The sequence below is a fragment of the Mesoplodon mirus genome, assembly GCF_964341445.2.
Source record: "Mesoplodon mirus genome assembly, chromosome: 2".
NCBI classification, from domain to species: Eukaryota; Metazoa; Chordata; class Mammalia; order Artiodactyla; family Ziphiidae; genus Mesoplodon; species Mesoplodon mirus.
Window position 1 is genome coordinate 221,924,975 of NC_138977.1, and position 21,985 is coordinate 221,946,959.

The window sequence follows — 21,985 nt, forward strand, 5'->3', positions numbered from 1 at the left end:
CTCTGTATGGGCGCCATGTCTGTCATGTGCAGGGCTGTGGCCTCTGTGTGTCCTGCCAGGCACAGCTTTGTCATCACCTACGGTCAGGCCGGACCGATCACACATGGGATTTGGATCTGGACCTCAGTCTTGCTCCCTCAGTGCGCCCATAAATGCTGTGAGGCTTTTGACTGGTTTGGGTCCACTCGGTCCTCTAGACACAGAGCTGATGACCTTGACGTTGGAAATACATGATGTTGGGCTGCCTGGACCCTTTGGTCTGGCTGACTGTAGAGCAGTTCCACAGCAGTTTGAACTCTCACAACTGTGGGCACCACACGGCCGCCAGTTTTATCTGCTCAGCTTGGCTTCCAAGTCATTGAGCTTCTATTTTAGTGCGTTTTTTTCCAGAAAAGGGCTCTTTGTGCTGGGCTCCCCTCACTCTGAACTTCCCTGAAGGATGGGCAGTTTCCCTGAATGTATCACCCATATACCTTGGTCCCTGAATGTCTTGGGTCTGGTGTAGCACCTTCCTTAGTGGACCACCAGGGCAGAGATGGGTGAATACAGGTTGCAACAACAAATTCCCTAGAAACCATTTTTATTGTGGAGCCTGATGTATGAGTTTGAGGTTTGCTCTTCAGCTCTCCTGGACAACTCCCATGGTGCCCTTCTCACGCCCTGGAGGGTAGGGGCCAGGCACTCAGCATCTCTCTCTCAGGAACCTGATGGGTGTGTTTCAGCACATACTGGGTGCTGAGGCTGATCATGTTTCCTCTTTCTTGCAGGCGCAGAAATCAACTACACTACCCCAGGTGAGTCACTGCAGCCCAACCCAAGACTCCTCTCCAGAATTCTCCCCTCTCAGGTGTCCAGAAGGAGGAGAAGTGCAGCCTCCTCCTATGGAGTGCTTTCCACTGAGGACTCTGGAAGCTGTTTTAGTGATAAGCTGAGTCCCCCAAACTATGGCTGTTACTCACCTCTGGCTGGAGGGCCCCTCTGGTCTCCTGCCACCGCTTGCTGCCAGTGCTCGTTCAGAGACGCTGTGGGGGAAGAGGTTTGGTTTTCTCGTTGTTTCCAATGAAAATAACTCCTAGTCATTCCATAGAGAACTGTGACCATGCTAGAAACATGGCCAAGGAACACTCCTACAAACGTTTGTCTGTTAAAGAATGCTTCACGTTGAGAGCAATCCCTCAAATATCTTTATGATACAGAGAAAATATCTGGCGCTAATATGTTGGGAAGTGCTACATACTCCGACCCTTTCTGGCCAGCCACAGTGTAAATTGGAATAGTCAAGGCCCTGAGAAGTCCTGCAGCAAGGAAAAGGATTTATTTTCTCCATCAAACTGATGACCATGGAATTAAAAAATGATCCAGCAGTATCCTAAAATCACTTCATTTTCTTTCTTGATTGGTGGCACCCATCCACTCCAACCACTCAGAGTAACTATCATATTCTTCCACCTGACCGAGAGGGCATGGATTTCTTCTCCCCAGCCTTGGCTGCTGGTCCCCGAGCTGCAGTCATGGTGCTCACTCTCCAAAGAGTTTGCCTCTCCTGCCTTTCCTGGCACGTGGCATCGCCTGCAGCTGATGTCCCAGTCCCAGGAGGGCTGGGCCTCTCTTTAGGCTCCTCTTTACCCTTTAGTAGCTTGGCCAGCCTAAGATTCGGATCTCTGGTCAGTCCCTAGGCGAGGCTGCCCTCCTCCCCCGTGAAGACCCCACCCCTCCCCTTGGACACTAGACCCCGGTCAGTGCTGGCTGGCTGGAGCCTGCTTCATCTCTGAGCTCGGTGTGTAATCAGCAAGAGCTCCTGACTGGCTGCTCTTGAGCTGCTGCTGAACTCCCCCTCTGCCCCCCACCCCTGAGACCTTTCCTCTCCGTCCCCACCCTCCCCTCCTCACCACCTGGCTTCCTGAAGCAGCAGCAGCTTCCGGCTGCCCCTCCCCTCTGATCCATTCTCTGCAGTGCAGCTAGGGGCATCTTCACGAGATGCCAAGGTCAGTCCCAGTCTCGGGGACGGACTCATTCCTCAGGAAATGGACACCAAGGTTGTCAGAACAAATTCCCCCAAACATTTTTTTGTGTGTAGACTGATATCTGAGGTTGAAGTTTCCTATTCAGCTCTCCTGGACAACTCCCAGGCCGCCTTTCTCAGGCCACAGAGGGGCTGGGCATTCAGCATCTCTCTCTTGGGAACCTGATGGGTTTCTTGCAGTGCCTTCTGGGTGCTGAGGCTGATCGTGTTTCCTCTTTCTTGCAGGCCCAGAAATCAAATCCACTACCCGAGGTGAGTCATTGCAGCCTAACCCAGCAAGGCTCCTCTCTGGAATTCTGCCCTCTCAGGTTTCCAGAAATAGAAGGAGAAAAGCATGCTCCTCCTGGGGAGTGATTTCCCTCTGAGGACTCTGGAATCCGTTTCAGTGACCAGCCGAATTTCCAAGACCATGGCTGTCACTCATCTCGGGCTGGAAGGCCCCTCTGGTCTCCTGCCACCGCTTGCTGCCGGTGCTCTTTCAGAGAGACTGTGGAAGAAAAAGATTGTTTCCTCTGGTCATTTTGGATGAAAATAACTGTCCCAGTCATCCCATGGACAACTGTGACCATGTTAGAAGCATGGCCAAGTAGCAGTCTTACAAATGTTTGTCTGTTAAAGAATCCTTCATGTTGAGAGCAATCCCCCAAATGATCTTCTTGCTGATCTCACAGATGCAGCAGTGAGTAGTGGCATGAAGCGAGATCTTGATTCCCTGCCCAGGAATTGAACATGGGGAGCCTGGATGAAAACCAGGAATCCTAGGCACCACACCCCCTGGCTTTTGCCCCCAGTGAAATGCATTTCTCACGGAGGCAAAAACTGTAAAAAGAGGCACAAAGTTTATTAGTAGAGACATAGCAGAACAACAAGTGGGAGAGCACACAGAGAAACTGTTAAGAGAGAAGCAGGGCAGAGATGCACACCCAGAGAGCAAGGGTGTGGGCGTCCCCCTAATGAGGAGGAACGCAGTGAAGAGGCGGGTAAGTCATTTATACAGGGCAGTTCTTCCGGGTCTCTGTTTACCTCTGGCCAATTATCTGGTTTCTTTTTCCACACCTGACCTGCCCTAGGACCCTCCCCACATGCTTGCGCAACTTTTTTCCAAGATGCATTCCAGCCCAGAGGCCTATGGGACGGCCTTAGCATCACCTATTATGGGGTGGCGCCCCCTCCTTTTTGACCCCCAAAGAGCCTTTCTGTGCATGTGCAATGTTTCCCTTGCCCCAAGGATGGGCAATGTATGACCTCTTGATCTTTTAACAGGGTTTAGCCCCTCTTTGTCCCTGCCATAAAAGTGTCCAGTGTTCAGTTATCTACCCCATTCCTGTTGTTGTTTCTTATATTGAAGTGCAGATCTCAAAATATAGATAGGACTCTGGTCATAAATATGTAGTCCAGAGCCCGTTTGTCTCTTGCCTCAGGAAATGTAAACAGGGAGCTGGTAATGAATGTCTGGCCTGGAGTCCATCTTCTTCTCACCCCAGGAAGTGTGAACAGCAGGCCAGTTGTAAATGTCTAGCCTGGAGCCCATCTTTCTCCTGCCTCATTGCCATAGTGATAATATCTGGTGCCAAAGAAGGTGGGAAGTGCTATGTACTCCAGCCCATTTGGCCAGTCTCAGTGCAGGTGGGATGGTCAAGGCTCTGAGAAGTCCTGCAGTAAGGAAAAGGATTGACTTTCTCCATCAAACTGACAACCTGGAATTAAAGAATTATCCAGCAATATCCTAAAATCACTTCATTTTCTTTCTAGATTGGTGGCGTCCATCAGCTCTAATCACGGAAAGTAAGTGTCACATTTTTCCACCTGACCCCCCGGGCATGGGTTTCCTGTCCCCAGGCGTGGCTGTCTATGCAGCTAATGCCGACACATGCATAGCCCACCTCAACCTGCACACACAGCCCACCCAGGCTGCCCCACCACGTCCTGCCCCGGCCCTCACCCACAGCCAGCGTGGAGCCTGCACACTCTCAACCTCACTCTCCCCTGCGTGGTAGATGACTTCTGTTTTAACTAAGGAGATCACCTTCCCCTTCTTTTTTCTGAATGAGATAAGTGATTCTCAAAATCATAGACCTCATGGCTTTTATTTCTTGGAGTATCTCCAAAGCTTTGGGAGAAAGAAGGGGGATAAAGAATAAACGGATAGTTTCACAAATAATCATGCTTTTACAAGTATTTTTTACCTCATGATATGGATGTAGTTCAGTAGGTTTCCATTGTTCTTAAGAAATGATATGGCTACTTTTCCTTGTCATTGTCTTCTCTTACCATCACTTTAAATAAATGCCCCTGTGATGAAGAATATTTTCATAAATAAATTTTGCATACCTCCTCAATATTTTTTAGGACAGAGATAGATTTACTGGCTAAATTTATATATATAGTGCCTTGTACATAGAATGTACTGAAGAAATACTAACTCTTATTACGTTAAACATTTTACCATCTTTGCTTTGTGTATGGTCAAATCACCATTAAGAATGTTTGTAAAATTACAGAACAATGAAAAGGATATATTAATCTCCTCACTCAGGTATTAAATATCAAATACCGAATTAATGATATAATTACAGCGACAGGTGCTTCACAGGGAAAGTTCAGTGTGCAGGGAGGCATATTAGCAGAGTCTTTACTTGCTCAAGGGATTAAGGGAAGTTCTTTACGAAGTGACACTTTTGCTGAGGCTTACAGGAGAAGCAGGTTCATTGGTAAAATGCCTTCCAGCCAGAAAGAATGCTTTGATGGTCTACGTGGGAAGGATCTTGGCTTTTCAAATGAGTGACAGGTGGCAACAGGAGGGATTGTGGGAGAGCTGGGTGAGGGAGGGCCAGATCCTTCAGAGCTTGTGTGCAGATTAAAACTCCTGGCTTTATGCTAAGGGCAGTGGGAGCTGCTGAAATGTTTTAAGCTAGGGAATTCCATAATCAGAAGTGTGTTTGCAGAAGATCACACGTATCTTTTCTGCCAAACTGCACTTCCCGAGGGCAGGAATTATGTCTGCTATTTTCATTATTGCATCCTTATTATCTAGCATTGTGTCTGGCATTCCATAAGTAGAAAGAATAGTGAACACATGAATGGATGGATGAATGTATAATTACTATTGGCATTCTGATGTATAGTCCATATATATATACGGGCGCACGCACACACACACACAAAGTACAGTATGCTTTTTACCCTGTTTTATAACATCCTTTTTCACTTGAGTATATAATAAATACTTTTTTGATGGTCTTAAAGTTAGCATTTTTATGGCACTGAAATTATTTCTACATCATAAAGTTTAATGGCTGCACAGTTTACGACTGTATGGATATACCATGATTTAGTTAAATAATGACAATTCATAGGACAAAAGAAGTAATTCTTTCTAACTGACTCTGAACAGCCTGCTACCAATAGACGCCTTGTCCCTAAGCATGTCCATGTGCTCTGATGATCTTCAGGGGGTGCACGGCTTGTTCAAGAATCAGCATAAGTTTGGGGTTTGAGAATGACATGAGTGAGTGCTCAGCAGAAAAGTAGCTTTTAGTATAACCTTGGGCCTGATGGAGGGGGTTCCCAGGTGGGAGTGAACATCTGAAGGAGGCTCCTTGGCAGGGTCTGGGAAGCTGTCTCTGGTGGGCTCCTGCTGCAGGGGCTCAAGTTCATCCCAGTGGTCCCTGGGGATTCAGGCTGTGGGCTTCCCCTCTTCCCACCTCCTTCCCAAGGCTGGGATCAGCCATTGAATTGCTGGGCCTTGTGCGGAACCCATCAGAGAACATGCGTAGCTCAGTCCACAGCCAAGGGTTCTATCAAACAGCCCCGTGGGGGTAAATGATGATGACCAGGCTCAGTCATGCCTGCCGGAAGGAGAACATTACCTTGAACTCAGAAGTCTTTCCCTGGAAGGATTCTGAACCTCGTTCGGTCCTCAGGACCTCTTCCTCTGGAAGACACAGGAGAGTGCATTTTCCCGTCTCCTTCCAGGAACTGAATCAGGATTGGCCCTGAGGCTGGTGAATGGAGGTGACAGGTGTCAGGGCCGGGTGGAGGTCCTGTACCAAGGTTCCTGGGGCACCGTGTGTGACGACAGCTGGGACACCAACGACGCCAACGTGGTCTGCAGGCAGCTGAGCTGTGGATGGGCCATATCGGCCCCAGGAAATGCCCGGTACGGTCAGGGCTCAGGGCCGATCGTCCTGGATGACGTGGGCTGCTCGGGGCACGAGAGCTACCTGTGGAACTGCCCTCACAGCCCCTGGAACACACACAACTGTGGACATAGCGAGGACGCCAGTGTCGTCTGCTCAGGTTGGTCTCACATAAGCTGGGTGTCCCTCTCTGGGGGTGTCGTTTCCTTCTGACATTCTGAATCACTTTTATAGCATTTTTACATTCCTCGCTTCCTTAAATCACCTCGTCTGTCTGCTAAGAATTAGTATGATCTTTTGACAAGCTGCCAGGCATGTAGCTGGTGAATAAGAACAAAGAACCAAACTGAAAGTGACTTAAAGCCTTTTTCTCCATGCCACACTGCAAGCCAGAGGCAAAAGAGGCTAGTTCGGTCACGATGTCTGTGAATGGAGGTCATGGCAGAGGACTGCAGGTGGCCCAGGGTTTGTTTCCTGAGTCCTGGACAGTAGCCCCTCCAGAGGACTGGGATACACTGTCTGGGTACCAGATCGGCCGTGTGCAAGGCAGTGACCCCTGTGTGGCCTGCCAGGCACAGCCTTGTCACCACCGAGAGTTGAGCCTGACAGATCTCACACGGGATTTGGACATTGAACTGGACCCCTCAGTCTTGCTTCCTCAGTGAGCCCATAAATCCTGTGACGCTGATGACTGGTTTGGGTCCACTCGGTCATCTAGACACAGAGCTAATCCCCTTGACATTGGAAATAAGGGATGCTGGGCTGCCTGGACCTCTCAGGAGGAGCATCTTTGGGGGGCTGAGGATGGCAGAGGTCCCACCCCGCGTGGCAGGGCACAGGCATGGACTGAGCGTCTCACCTGCTCAGCGTCGACCCCCTTTGCCCCTGTGGTGCCCCTTCTGTGCAAGGTGTCTGATCTGCCTTCTCTCTCTCCCAGCTGCCAGGCCCCAGTCCACGCTCCTGCCAGGTGAGTCCTGCTGCCCCTTGACTCCGGGGTGTCCCCTCCCTCCCCACTCACCTCCACAGACACCAACCAGGAGCCCCAGGCAGGGCGAGTGGACGTTTGCCACTTCTCAGTACCTGCCCTGGTCACTCTAGAGCGAGCAGACGCTTCCAGAGGAGCCATAGCACAAGGATCCTCGGGTCTGGCTCAGAGATTTAAGGACATTGTGGCTACACAGTGTCTCCCCAGAGCTTTGGGCGACAAGGAGGCCTGTCCTGCGCTCAACAATGCTTGAAAGCATTGTCTAGACCGAGAGTTATGTGTGTGGGGAGAACCGGGCTGTTTCAGGTCCCACACCCCCGCGGAGTCCAAAAGGGATACTTTCACCAGGGAGCCCTCAGTCAGGAGAGCGTGCTAATCGCTCCTGTGGAGTGTTGCGCCTGATCGCCGTGCCGTGGACAGTTGAGGGCCTGATCTGGCTCACGGCCAGCTCTCAGCAAAGGCCTCTTCCTCCCCCAGGCAGTGGAGATTCTCAGACCCCACTTTACCTGATGTGAGTGACAGGTCACTAGAGCAACCCTGACTGTAGACACCTTCTCTCTAATCCTGCTGTGTTTTCCCTTCAGGCTGGTGGACGCCCACAACTCCTGCCGACGGTAAGCATGGCTTGGGTCCTGCAAAACACTCCACTCCTCAGGCCTGGGTGCAATTCCTGACTTGGTTTGAGCCTCTGAGCTCAGCGCCTCATCTGCTGTGGAGGGTTCCCTTCGCGTGCCAGAGTTATGGAAAAACTTCACCTCCCACTTGTGGCATATGTTACTCAGAATGCTTTTGTTGCCAAGCGATAGGATCCCAACTGAGACTCTCTTGAGTTGCGGATGGGGATGGGGGACGCAATGACTTCCATAGGTCAGTGGTAGGATGGTCTTCAGGTAGAGTTGGATCCAGAAGTTCCAGTACAGCTTCTCCCCTGCACTTTTATTACCTCTATTTTCTAATGTTTATAAACTTCACTGTCAGCTTGCTTCCTGCCAAGGGGCAGTTGTTAGCCACAGGTCTACAGCCCAGGAGGGGAGAGAGTCTGGTTTTTTTCTAGCTCTTCAGCCAGCAAGCCGTGGAAGGACTCTGAACAGCCAGCTACCAATAGATGCCTTGTCCCTAAGCATGTCCATGTGCTCTGATGATTTTCAGTGGGTGCACGGCTTCTTCAAAAGTCAGCATAAGTTTGGGGTTTGAAAATGACATGAGTTAGTGTGCACCGAAAAGGAGTTTTTAGTATAACCTTGGTCCTGATGGAGTGGGTGCCCATGTGGGAGTGAACATCTGAAGGAGGCTCCTTGGCGGGGTCTGGGAAGCTGTCTCTGGTGGGCTCCTGCTGCAGGGGCTCAAGTTCATCCCAGTGGTCCCTGGGGATTCAGGCTGTGGGCTTCCCCTCTTCCCACCGCCTTCCCAAGGCTGGGAGCAGCCACCGAATTGCTGGGCCTTGTGCGGAACCCATCAGAGAAAAAGTGTAGCTCAGTCCACAGCCAAGGGTTGTATCAAACAGCCCCGTGGGGCTAAATGATGATGACCAGGCTCAGTCATGCCTGCCGGAAGGAGAACATTACCTTGAACTCAGAAGTCTTTCCCTGGAAGGATTCTGAACCTCGTTCGGTCCTCAGGACCTGTTCCTTCGGAAAACTCAGGAGAGTGCATTTTCCCGTCTCCTTCAGGAACTGAATCAGGATTGGCCCTGAGGCTGGTGAATGGAGGTGACAGGTGTCAGGGCCGGGTGGAGGTCCTGTACCAAGGTTCCTGGGGCACCGTGTGTGACGACAGCTGGGACACCAACGACGCCAACGTGGTCTGCAGGCAGCTGGGCTGTGGCCGGGCCACGTCGGCCCCAGGAAGTGCCCGGTACGGTCAGGGCTCAGGGTCGATCGTCCTGGATGACGTGGGCTGCTCGGGGCACGAGAGCTACCTGTGGAACTGCCCTCACAGTGGCTGGAACACACACAACTGTGGACACGGCGAGGACGCCAGTGTCGTCTGCTCAGGTTGGTCTCAAATAAGCTGGGTGTCCCTCTCTGGGGGTGTGGTTTCCTTCTGACACTCTGATCTCCTCTAAGAGCATTTTCTACATTTCTCGCTCTCTTAAATCACGTTGTCTCTCTGCTAAGAATTAGTGTGAGCTTTTTGACAAGCTGTCAGGCGTGTAGCTGGTGAATGAGAACAAAGAACCAAACTGAAAGTGACTTGAAGCCTTTTTTCTCCATGTCACAGTGCAAGCCAGAGGCAAAAGAGGCTAGTTCTGAGCTTCCCCGGTGGCGCAGTGGTTGGGAGTCTGCCTGCCGATGCAGGGTACATGGGTTCATGTCCCAGGCCGGGAAGATCCCACATGCCACGGAGCGGCTGGGCCTGTGAGTCATGGCCGCTGAGCCTGTGCGTCCGGAGCCTGTTGCTCCGCAACGGAGGAGGCCACAACAGTGAGAGGCCCGCGTGCCGCCGAAGAAAAAAAAAAAAAAAAAAAAAAAAAACAGGCTAGTTCTGTCACGAGGTCTGTGAATGGAGGTCATGGTCTAGGACTGCAGGTGGCCCAGGGTTTGGTTCTTGAGGCCTGGATGGTAGCCCCTCCAGGGAACTGGGATGCAGTGTCTGGGCACCAGGTCTGTCGTCTGCAGGGCAGTGGCCCTTGTGTGGCCTGCCAGGCACAGCCTTGTCACCACCTACAGTCGAGCCTGACAGATCTCACACGGGATTTGGACCTGGAGCTGGACCTCTCAGTCTTGCTTCCTCAGTGAGCCCATAAATGCTGTGAGGCTGATGACCAGTTTGGGTCCACTCGGTCATCTAGACACAGAGCTAATCCCCTTGACATTGGAAATAAGGGATGCTGGGCTGCCTGGACCTCTCAGGAGGAGCACCTTTGGGGGATGAGATGGCAGAGGTCCCACCCCGCATGGCGGGGCACAGGCATGGACTGAGCGTCTCACCTGCTCAGCGTCGTCCCCCTTTGCCCCTGTGGTGCCCCTTCTGTGCAAGGTGTCTGATCTGCCTTCTCTCTCTCCCAGCTGCCAGGCCGCAGTCCACGCTCCTGCCTGGTGAGGCCTGGTGCCTCTTGACTCCGGGGTGTCCCCTCCCTCCCCACTCACCTCCACAGACTCCAACCAGGAGCCCCACGAGCCCTAGAGGGACTCTGAACAGCCTGCTACCAATAGATGCCTTGTCCCTAAGCATGTCCATATGCTCTGATGATTTTCAGTAGGTGCACGGCTTCTTCAAAAGTCAGCATAAGTTTGGGGTTTGAAAATGACATGAGTTAGTGTGCACCGAAAAGTAGTTTTTAGTATAACCTTGGTCCTGATGGAGTGGGTGCCCATGTGGGAGTGAACATCTGAAGGAGGCTCCTTGGCGGGGTCTGGGAAGCTGTCTCTGGTGGGCTCCTGCTGCAGGGGCTCAAGTTCATCCCAGTGGTCCCTGGGGATTCAGGCTGTGGGCTTCCCCTCTTCCCACCGCCTTCCCAAGACTGGGAGCAGCCACCGAATTGCTGGGCCTTGTGCGGAACCCATCAGAGAAAAAGTGTAGCTCAGTCCACAGCCAAGGGTTGTATCAAACAGCCCCGTGGGGCTAAATGATGATGACCAGGCTCAGTCATGCCTGCCGGAAGGAGAACATTACCTTGAACTCAGAAGTCTTTCCCTGGAAGGATTCTGAACCTCGTTCGGTCCTCAGGACCTGTTCCTTCGGAAAACACAGGAGAGTGCATTTTCCCGTCTCCTTCCAGGAACTGAATCAGGATTGGCCCTGAGGCTGGTGAATGGAGGTGACAGGTGTCAGGGCCGGGTGGAGGTCCTGTACCAAGGTTCCTGGGGCACCGTGTGTGACGACAGCTGGGACACCAACGACGCCAACGTGGTCTGCAGGCAGCTGGGCTGCGGCTGGGCCACGTCGGCCCCATTAAATGCCTGGTATGGTCAGGGCTCAGGGCCAATTGTCCTGGATGACGTGGGCTGCTCTGGGCACGAGAGCAACCTGTGGAACTGCCCTCACAGCCCCTGGAACACACACAACTGTAGGCACAGTGAGGACGCCAGTGTCGTCTGCTCAGGTTGGTCTCAGATAAGCTGGGTGTCCCTCTCTGGGGGTGTGGTTTCCTTCTGACACTCTGATCTCCTCTCAAGGCATTTTGTACATTTCTCGCTTCCTTAAAACACCTTGTCTCTCTGCTAAGAATTAGTGTGAGCTTTTTGACAAGCTGTCAGGCGTGTAGCTGGTGAATGAGAACAAAGAACCAAACTGAAAGTGACTTGAAGCCTTTTTTCTCCATGCCACAGTGCAAGGCAGAGGCAAAAGAGGCTAGTTCTGTCACGAGGTCTCTGAATGGAGGTCATGGCCTAGGAGTGCAGGTGGCCCAGAGTTTGGTTCCTGAGTCCTGGATGGTAGCCCCTCCAGGGAACTGGGATGCACTGTCTGGGTACCACATCGGCCGTGTGCGTGGCAGTGGCCCCTGGGTGGTGGTGACAAACTTGTCATCACCTACAGTTGGGCTGGACAGATCTCACACGGGATTTGGACCTGGAGCTGGACCCCTCAGTCTTGCTTCCTCAGTGAGCCCATAAATGCCGTGAGGCTGATGACCGGTTTGGGTCCACTCGGTCATCTAGACACTGAGCTAATCCCCTTGACATTGGAAATAAGGGATGCTGGGCTGCCTGGACCTCTCATGAGGAGCACCTTTGGGGGATGAGATGGCAGAGGTCCCACCCCGCATGGCGGGGCACAGGCATGGACTGAGCGTCTCACCTGCTCAGCGTCGTCCCCCTTTGCCCCTGTGGTGCCCCTTCTGTGCAAGGTGTCTGATCTGCCTTCTCTCTCTCCCAGCTGCCAGGCCCCAGTCCACGTCCCTGCCAGGTGAGTCCTGCTGCCTCTTGACTCCGGGGTGTCCCCTCCCTCCCCACTCACCTCCACAGACTCCAACCAGGAGCCCGAGGAGGGGCGAGTGGACGTTTGCCACCTCTCAGTACCTGCCCTGGTCACTCTAGAGGGAGCAGACGCTTCCAGAGGAGCCATAGCAGAAGGATCCTCGGGTCTGGCTCAGAGATTTAAGGACATTGTGGCTACACAGTGTCTCCCCAGAGCTTTGGGTGACAAGGAGGCCTGTTCTGCGCTCAACAATGCTTGACAGCATTGTCTAGACCGAGAGTTATGTGTGTGGGGAGAACTGGGCTGTTTCAGGTCCCACACCCCCGCGGAGTCCAAAAGGGATACTTTCACCAGGGAGCCCTCAGTCAGGAGAGCGTGCTAATCGCTCCTGTGGAGTGTTGCGCTTCATCGCCGTGCCGTGGACAGTTGAGGGCCTGATCTGGCTCACGGCCAGCTCTCAGAAAAGGCCTCTTCCTCCCCCAGGCAGTGGAGATTCTCAGACCCCACTTTCCCTGATGTGAGTGACAGGTCACTAGAGCAACCCTGACTGTAGACACCTTCTCTCTAATCCTGCTGTGTTTTTCCTTCAGGCTGGTGGACGCCCACAACTCCTGCCGATGGTAAGCGTGCCTTGGGTCCTGCAAAACACTCCACTCCTCAGGCCTGGGTGCAGTTCCTGACTCTTGGTTTGAGCCTCTGAGCTCAGCGCCTCACCTACTGTGGAGGGTTCCTTTCGCGTGCCAGAGTTATGGAGAAACTTCACCTCTCACTTGTGGCATACGTTACTCAGAATGCTTTTGTTGCCAAGCGATAGGATCCCAACTGAGACTCTCTTGAGTTGGGGGTGGGGGTGGGGGACGCAATGACTTCCATAGGTCAGTAGTAGGATGGTCTTCAGGTAGAGTTGGATCCAGAAGTTCCAGTACAGCTTCTCCCCTGCATTTTTATTACCTCTATTTTCTAATGTTTATAAACTTCACTGTCAGCTTGCTTCCTGCCAAGGGGCAGTTGTTAGCCACAGGTCTACAGCCCAGGAGGGGAGAGAGTCTGGTTTTTTTCTAGCTCTTCAGCCAGCAAGCCGTGAAAGGACTCTGAACAGCCTGCTACCAATAGATGCCTTGTCCCTAAGCATGTCCATGTGCTCTGATGATTTTCAGTGGGTGCACGGCTTCTTCAAAAGTCAGCAAAAGTTTGGGGTTTGAAAATGACATGAGTTAGTGTGCACCGAAAAGTAGTTTTTTGTATAACCTTGGTCCTGATGGAGTGGGTGCCCATGTGGGAATGAGCTTCTGAAGGAGGTTCCTTGGCGGGGTCTGGGAAGCTGTCTCTGGTGGGCTCCTGCTGCAGGGGCTCAAGTTCATCCCAGTGGTCCCTGGGGATTCAGGCTGTGGGCTTCCCCTCTTCCCACCTCCTTCCCAAGGATTGGATCAGCCACTCAATTGCTGGGCCTTGTGGGGAACCCATCAGAGAACATGCGTAGCTCAGTCCACAGCAGAGGGTTGTATCAAACAGCCCCGTGGGGATAAATGATGACCAGGCTCAGTCAGGTCCTCCAGAAGGAAAACATTACCTTGAACTCAGAAGTCTTTACCTGGATGGATTCTGAATCTCGTTCGGTCCTCAGGACCTGTTCCTTCGGAAGACACAGGAGAGTGCATTTTCCCATCTCCTTCCAGGAACTGAATCAGGATTGGCCCTGAGGCTGGTGAATGGAGGTGACAGGTGTCAGGGCCGAGTGGAGGTCCTGTACCGAGGCTCCTGGGGCACCGTGTGTGACGACGGCTGGGACACCAACGACGCCGACGTGGTCTGCAGGCAGCTGGGCTGTGGCCGGGCCACGTCGGCCCCAGGAAGTGCCCGGTACGGTCAGGGCTCAGGGCCGATCGTCCTGGATGACGTGGGCTGCTCGGGGCACGAGCGCTACCTGTGGAGCTGCCCTCACAGTGGCTGGAACACACACAACTGTGGACACGGCGAGGACGCCAGTGTCGTCTGCTCAGGTTGGTCTCAGATAAGCTGGGTGTCCCTCTCTGGGGGTGTGGTTTCCTTCTGACACTCTGATCTCCTCTCAAGGCATTTTCTACATTTCTTGCTTCCTTAAATCACCTTGTCTCTCTGCTAAGAATTAGTATGAGCTTTTGACAAGCTGCCAGGTATGTAGCTGGTGAATTGGAGCAAAGAACCAAACTGAAAGTGACTTGAAGCCTTTTTTCTCCATGCCACAGTGCAAGTCAGAGGGAAAAGAGACTAGTTCTGTCACGAGGTCTCTGAATGGAGGTCATGGCCTAGGAGTGCAGGTGGCCCAGAGTTTGGTTCCTGAGTCCTGGACAGTAGCCCCTCCAGGGAACTGGGATGCACTGTCTGCACACCAGGGCTGTCGTGTGCAGGGCAGTGACCCCTGTGTGGCCTGCCAGGCACAGCCTTGTCACCACCTACAGTCGAGCCTGACAGATCTCACACGGGATTTGGACCTGGAGCTGGACCTCTCAGTCTTGCTTCCTCAGTGAGCCCATAAATGCCATGAGGCTGATGACCGGTTTGGGTCTACTCGGTCATCTAGACACAGAGCTAATCCCCTTGACATTGGAAATAAGGGATGCTGGGCTGCCTGGACCTCTCAGGAGGAGCACCTTTGGGGGATGAGATGGCAGAGGTCCCACCCCGCATGGCGGGGCACAGGCATGGACTGAGCGTCTCACCTGCTCAGCGTCGTCCCCCTTTGCCCCTGTGGTGCCCCTTCTGTGCAAGGTGTCTGATCTGCCTTCTCTCTCTCCCAGCTGCCAGGCCGCAGTCCACGCTCCTGCCTGGTGAGGCCTGGTGCCTCTTGACTCCGGGGTGTCCCCTCCCTCCCCACTCACCTCCACAGACTCCAACCAGGAGCCCCACGAGCCCTAGAGGGACTCTGAACAGCCTGCTACCAGTAGACGCCTTGTCCCTAAGCATGTCCATGTGCTCTGATGATTTTCAGGGGGTGCACGGCTTGTTCAAGACTCAGCATAAGTTTGGGATTTGAGAATGACATGAGTGAGTGCTCAGCAGAAAAGTAGTCTTTAGAATAACCTTGGTCCTGATGGAGTGGGTGCCCATGTGGGAGTGATCATCTGAAGGAGGCTCCTTGGCGGGGTCTGGGAAGCTGTCTCAGGTGGGCTCCTGCTGCAGGGGCTCAAGTTCATCCCAGTGGTCCCTGGGGATTCAGGCTGTGGGCTTTGCTTCTTCCCACCTCCTTCTCAAGGCTGGGATCAGCCACTCAATTGCTGGGCCTTGTGGGGAACCCACCAGAGAACATGCGTAGCTCAGTCTACAGCTAAGGGTTCTATCAAACAGCCTCGCGTGGATAAATGATGATGACCAGGCTCAGTCAGGTCCTCCGGAAGCAGAACATTACCTTGAACTCAGAAGTCTTTCCCTGGAAGGATTCTGAATCTCGTTCGGTCCACACGACCTGTTCCTTCGGCAGACACAGGAGAGTGCATTTTCCCGTCTCCTTCCAGGAACTGAATCGGGATTGGCCCTGAGGCTGGTGAATGGAGGTGACAGGTGTCAGGGCCGGGTGGAAGTCCTGTACCGAGGCTCCTGGGGCACCGTGTGTGACGACGGCTGGGACATCAACGACGCCGACGTGGTCTGCAGGCAGCTGGGCTGTGGCCGGGCCACATCGGCCCCAGGAAGTGCCCGGTATGGTCAGGGCTCAGGGCCGATCGTCCTGGATGACGTGGGCTGCTCGGGGCACGAGAGCTACCTGTGGAGCTGCCCTCACAGTGGCTGGAACTCACACAACTGTGGACACGGCGAGGACGCCAGTGTCGTCTGCTCAGGTTGGTCTCAGATAAGCTGGGTGTCCCTCTCTGGGGGTGTGGTTTCCTTCTGACACTCTGATCCCCTCTCAGAGCATTTTCTACATTTCTCGCTTCCTTAAATCACCTTGTCTCTCTGCTAAGAGTTAGTATGAGCTTTTTGACAAGCTGCCAGGTATGTAGCTGGTGAATTGGAGCAAAGAACCAAACTGAAAGTGACTTGAAGCCTTTTTTCTCCATGCCACAGTGCAAGGCAGAGGCAAAAGAGGCTAGTTCTGTCACGAGGTCTCTGAATGGAGGTCATGACCTAGGAGTGCAGGTGGCTGAGGGTTTGGTTCCTGAGTCCTGGACGGTAGCCCCTCCAGGGAACTGGGATTCTCTGTATGGGCGCCATGTCTGTCATGTGCAGGGCTGTGGCCTCTGTGTGTCCTGCCAGGCACAGCTTTGTCATCACCTACGGTCAGGCCGGACCGATCACACATGGGATTTGGATCTGGACCTCAGTCTTGCTCCCTCAGTGCGCCCATAAATGCTGTGAGGCTTTTGACTGGTTTGGGTCCACTCGGTCCTCTAGACACAGAGCTGATGACCTTGACGTTGGAAATACATGATGTTGGGCTGCCTGGACCCTTTGGTCTGGCTGACTGTAGAGCAGTTCCACAGCAGTTTGAACTCTCACAACTGTGGGCACCACACGGCCGCCAGTTTTATCTGCTCAGCTTGGCTTCCAAGTCATTGAGCTTCTATTTTAGTGCGTTTTTTTCCAGAAAAGGGCTCTTTGTGCTGGGCTCCCCTCACTCTGAACTTCCCTGAAGGATGGGCAGTTTCCCTGAATGTATCACCCATATACCTTGGTCCCTGAATGTCTTGGGTCTGGTGTAGCACCTTCCTTAGTGGACCACCAGGGCAGAGATGGGTGAATACAGGTTGCAACAACAAATTCCCTAGAAACCATTTTTATTGTGGAGCCTGATGTATGAGTTTGAGGTTTGCTCTTCAGCTCTCCTGGACAACTCCCATGGTGCCCTTCTCACGCCCTGGAGGGTAGGGGCCAGGCACTCAGCATCTCTCTCTCAGGAACCTGATGGGTGTGTTTCAGCACATACTGGGTGCTGAGGCTGATCATGTTTCCTCTTTCTTGCAGGCACAGAAATCAACTACACTACCCCAGGTGAGTCACTGCAGCCCAACCCAAGACTCCTCTCCAGAATTCTCCCCTCTCAGGTGTCCAGAAGGAGGAGAAGTGCAGCCTCCTCCTATGGAGTGCTTTCCACTGAGGACTCTGGAAGCTGTTTTAGTGATAAGCTGAGTCCCCCAAACTATGGCTGTTACTCACCTCTGGCTGGAGGGCCCCTCTGGTCTCCTGCCACCGCTTGCTGCCAGTGCTCGTTCAGAGACGCTGTGGGGGAAGAGGTTTGGTTTTCTCGTTGTTTCCAATGAAAATAACTCCTAGTCATTCCATAGAGAACTGTGACCATGCTAGAAACATGGCCAAGGAACACTCCTACAAACGTTTGTCTGTTAAAGAATGCTTCACGTTGAGAGCAATCCCTCAAATATCTTTATGATACAGAGAAAATATCTGGCGCTAATATGTTGGGAAGTGCTACATACTCCGACCCTTTCTGGCCAGCCACAGTGTAAATTGGAATAGTCAAGGCCCTGAGAAGTCCTGCAGCAAGGAAAAGGATTTATTTTCTCCATCAAACTGATGACCATGGAATTAAAAAATGATCCAGCAGTATCCTAAAATCACTTCATTTTCTTTCTTGATTGGTGGCACCCATCCACTCCAACCACTCAGAGTAACTATCATATTCTTCCACCTGACCGAGAGGGCATGGATTTCTTCTCCCCAGCCTTGGCTGCTGGTCCCCGAGCTGCAGTCATGGTGCTCACTCTCCAAAGAGTTTGCCTCTCCTGCCTTTCCTGGCACGTGGCATCGCCTGCAGCTGATGTCCCAGTCCCAGGAGGGCTGGGCCTCTCTTTAGGCTCCTCTTTACCCTTTAGTAGCTTGGCCAGCCTAAGATTCGGATCTCTGGTCAGTCCCTAGGCGAGGCTGCCCTCCTCCCCCGTGAAGACCCCACCCCTCCCCTTGGACACTAGACCCCGGTCAGTGCTGGCTGGCTGGAGCCTGCTTCATCTCTGAGCTCGGTGTGTAATCAGCAAGAGCTCCTGACTGGCTGCTCTTGAGCTGCTGCTGAACTCCCCCTCTGCCCCCCACCCCTGAGACCTTTCCTCTCCGTCCCCACCCTCCCCTCCTCACCACCTGGCTTCCTGAAGCAGCAGCAGCTTCCGGCTGCCCCTCCCCTCTGATCCATTCTCTGCAGTGCAGCTAGGGGCATCTTCACGAGATGCCAAGGTCAGTCCCAGTCTCGGGGACGGACTCATTCCTCAGGAAATGGACACCAAGGTTGTCAGAACAAATTCCCCCAAACATTTTTTTGTGTGTAGACTGATATCTGAGGTTGAAGTTTCCTATTCAGCTCTCCTGGACAACTCCCAGGCCGCCTTTCTCAGGCCACAGAGGGGCTGGGCATTCAGCATCTCTCTCTTGGGAACCTGATGGGTTTCTTGCAGTGCCTTCTGGGTGCTGAGGCTGATCGTGTTTCCTCTTTCTTGCAGGCCCAGAAATCAAATCCACTACCCGAGGTGAGTCATTGCAGCCTAACCCAGCAAGGCTCCTCTCTGGAATTCTGCCCTCTCAGGTTTCCAGAAATAGAAGGAGAAAAGCATGCTCCTCCTGGGGAGTGATTTCCCTCTGAGGACTCTGGAATCCGTTTCAGTGACCAGCCGAATTTCCAAGACCATGGCTGTCACTCATCTCGGGCTGGAAGGCCCCTCTGGTCTCCTGCCACCGCTTGCTGCCGGTGCTCTTTCAGAGAGACTGTGGAAGAAAAAGATTGTTTCCTCTGGTCATTTTGGATGAAAATAACTGTCCCAGTCATCCCATGGACAACTGTGACCATGTTAGAAGCATGGCCAAGTAGCAGTCTTACAAATGTTTGTCTGTTAAAGAATCCTTCATGTTGAGAGCAATCCCCCAAATGATCTTCTTGCTGATCTCACAGATGCAGCAGTGAGTAGTGGCATGAAGCGAGATCTTGATTCCCTGCCCAGGAATTGAACATGGGGAGCCTGGATGAAAACCAGGAATCCTAGGCACCACACCCCCTGGCTTTTGCCCCCAGTGAAATGCATTTCTCACGGAGGCAAAAACTGTAAAAAGAGGCACAAAGTTTATTAGTAGAGACATAGCAGAACAACAAGTGGGAGAGCACACAGAGAAACTGTTAAGAGAGAAGCAGGGCAGAGATGCACACCCAGAGAGCAAGGGTGTGGGCGTCCCCCTAATGAGGAGGAACGCAGTGAAGAGGCGGGTAAGTCATTTATACAGGGCAGTTCTTCCGGGTCTCTGTTTACCTCTGGCCAATTATCTGGTTTCTTTTTCCACACCTGACCTGCCCTAGGACCCTCCCCACATGCTTGCGCAACTTTTTTCCAAGATGCATTCCAGCCCAGAGGCCTATGGGACGGCCTTAGCATCACCTATTATGGGGTGGCGCCCCCTCCTTTTTGACCCCCAAAGAGCCTTTCTGTGCATGTGCAATGTTTCCCTTGCCCCAAGGATGGGCAATGTATGACCTCTTGATCTTTTAACAGGGTTTAGCCCCTCTTTGTCCCTGCCATAAAAGTGTCCAGTGTTCAGTTATCTACCCCATTCCTGTTGTTGTTTCTTATATTGAAGTGCAGATCTCAAAATATAGATAGGACTCTGGTCATAAATATGTAGTCCAGAGCCCGTTTGTCTCTTGCCTCAGGAAATGTAAACAGGGAGCTGGTAATGAATGTCTGGCCTGGAGTCCATCTTCTTCTCACCCCAGGAAGTGTGAACAGCAGGCCAGTTGTAAATGTCTAGCCTGGAGCCCATCTTTCTCCTGCCTCATTGCCATAGTGATAATATCTGGTGCCAAAGAAGGTGGGAAGTGCTATGTACTCCAGCCCATTTGGCCAGTCTCAGTGCAGGTGGGATGGTCAAGGCTCTGAGAAGTCCTGCAGTAAGGAAAAGGATTGACTTTCTCCATCAAACTGACAACCTGGAATTAAAGAATTATCCAGCAATATCCTAAAATCACTTCATTTTCTTTCTAGATTGGTGGCGTCCATCAGCTCTAATCACGGAAAGTAAGTGTCACATTTTTCCACCTGACCCCCCGGGCATGGGTTTCCTGTCCCCAGGCGTGGCTGTCTATGCAGCTAATGCCGACACATGCATAGCCCACCTCAACCTGCACACACAGCCCACCCAGGCTGCCCCACCACGTCCTGCCCCGGCCCTCACCCACAGCCAGCGTGGAGCCTGCACACTCTCAACCTCACTCTCCCCTGCGTGGTAGATGACTTCTGTTTTAACTAAGGAGATCACCTTCCCCTTCTTTTTTCTGAATGAGATAAGTGATTCTCAAAATCATAGACCTCATGGCTTTTATTTCTTGGAGTATCTCCAAAGCTTTGGGAGAAAGAAGGGGGATAAAGAATAAACGGATAGTTTCACAAATAATCATGCTTTTACAAGTATTTTTTACCTCATGATATGGATGTAGTTCAGTAGGTTTCCATTGTTCTTAAGAAATGATATGGCTACTTTTCCTTGTCATTGTCTTCTCTTACCATCACTTTAAATAAATGCCCCTGTGATGAAGAATATTTTCATAAATAAATTTTGCATACCTCCTCAATATTTTTTAGGACAGAGATAGATTTACTGGCTAAATTTATATATATAGTGCCTTGTACATAGAATGTACTGAAGAAATACTAACTCTTATTACGTTAAACATTTTACCATCTTTGCTTTGTGTATGGTCAAATCACCATTAAGAATGTTTGTAAAATTACAGAACAATGAAAAGGATATATTAATCTCCTCACTCAGGTATTAAATATCAAATACCGAATTAATGATATAATTACAGCGACAGGTGCTTCACAGGGAAAGTTCAGTGTGCAGGGAGGCATATTAGCAGAGTCTTTACTTGCTCAAGGGATTAAGGGAAGTTCTTTACGAAGTGACACTTTTGCTGAGGCTTACAGGAGAAGCAGGTTCATTGGTAAAATGCCTTCCAGCCAGAAAGAATGCTTTGATGGTCTACGTGGGAAGGATCTTGGCTTTTCAAATGAGTGACAGGTGGCAACAGGAGGGATTGTGGGAGAGCTGGGTGAGGGAGGGCCAGATCCTTCAGAGCTTGTGTGCAGATTAAAACTCCTGGCTTTATGCTAAGGGCAGTGGGAGCTGCTGAAATGTTTTAAGCTAGGGAATTCCATAATCAGAAGTGTGTTTGCAGAAGATCACACGTATCTTTTCTGCCAAACTGCACTTCCCGAGGGCAGGAATTATGTCTGCTATTTTCATTATTGCATCCTTATTATCTAGCATTGTGTCTGGCATTCCATAAGTAGAAAGAATAGTGAACACATGAATGGATGGATGAATGTATAATTACTATTGGCATTCTGATGTATAGTCCATATATATATACGGGCGCACGCACACACACACACAAAGTACAGTATGCTTTTTACCCTGTTTTATAACATCCTTTTTCACTTGAGTATATAATAAATACTTTTTTGATGGTCTTAAAGTTAGCATTTTTATGGCACTGAAATTATTTCTACATCATAAAGTTTAATGGCTGCACAGTTTACGACTGTATGGATATACCATGATTTAGTTAAATAATGACAATTCATAGGACAAAAGAAGTAATTCTTTCTAACTGACTCTGAACAGCCTGCTACCAATAGACGCCTTGTCCCTAAGCATGTCCATGTGCTCTGATGATCTTCAGGGGGTGCACGGCTTGTTCAAGAATCAGCATAAGTTTGGGGTTTGAGAATGACATGAGTGAGTGCTCAGCAGAAAAGTAGCTTTTAGTATAACCTTGGGCCTGATGGAGGGGGTTCCCAGGTGGGAGTGAACATCTGAAGGAGGCTCCTTGGCAGGGTCTGGGAAGCTGTCTCTGGTGGGCTCCTGCTGCAGGGGCTCAAGTTCATCCCAGTGGTCCCTGGGGATTCAGGCTGTGGGCTTCCCCTCTTCCCACCTCCTTCCCAAGGCTGGGATCAGCCATTGAATTGCTGGGCCTTGTGCGGAACCCATCAGAGAACATGCGTAGCTCAGTCC

At 51.7% G+C, this 21,985-nt stretch overlaps 1 protein-coding gene across 1 annotated transcript in view; it reads left to right on the forward strand.

Annotated features, from left to right (window-relative positions):
• Positions 1-21,985, forward strand: part of DMBT1 (deleted in malignant brain tumors 1) — a gene marked incomplete at both ends in the record, with an annotated part of 73,860 nt that overhangs the window by 1,151 nt on the left and 50,724 nt on the right. The window contains 8 exons of the mRNA XM_082643805.1: positions 768-794; positions 2,249-2,275; positions 3,776-3,808; positions 5,999-6,322; positions 8,818-9,141; positions 11,966-11,995; positions 12,598-12,627; positions 15,499-15,822. Coding sequence (XP_082499931.1) covers positions 768-794; positions 2,249-2,275; positions 3,776-3,808; positions 5,999-6,322; positions 8,818-9,141; positions 11,966-11,995; positions 12,598-12,627; positions 15,499-15,822 — 1,119 coding nt within the window. The remainder of the gene's footprint in view (positions 1-767; positions 795-2,248; positions 2,276-3,775; positions 3,809-5,998; positions 6,323-8,817; positions 9,142-11,965; positions 11,996-12,597; positions 12,628-15,498; positions 15,823-21,985) is intronic.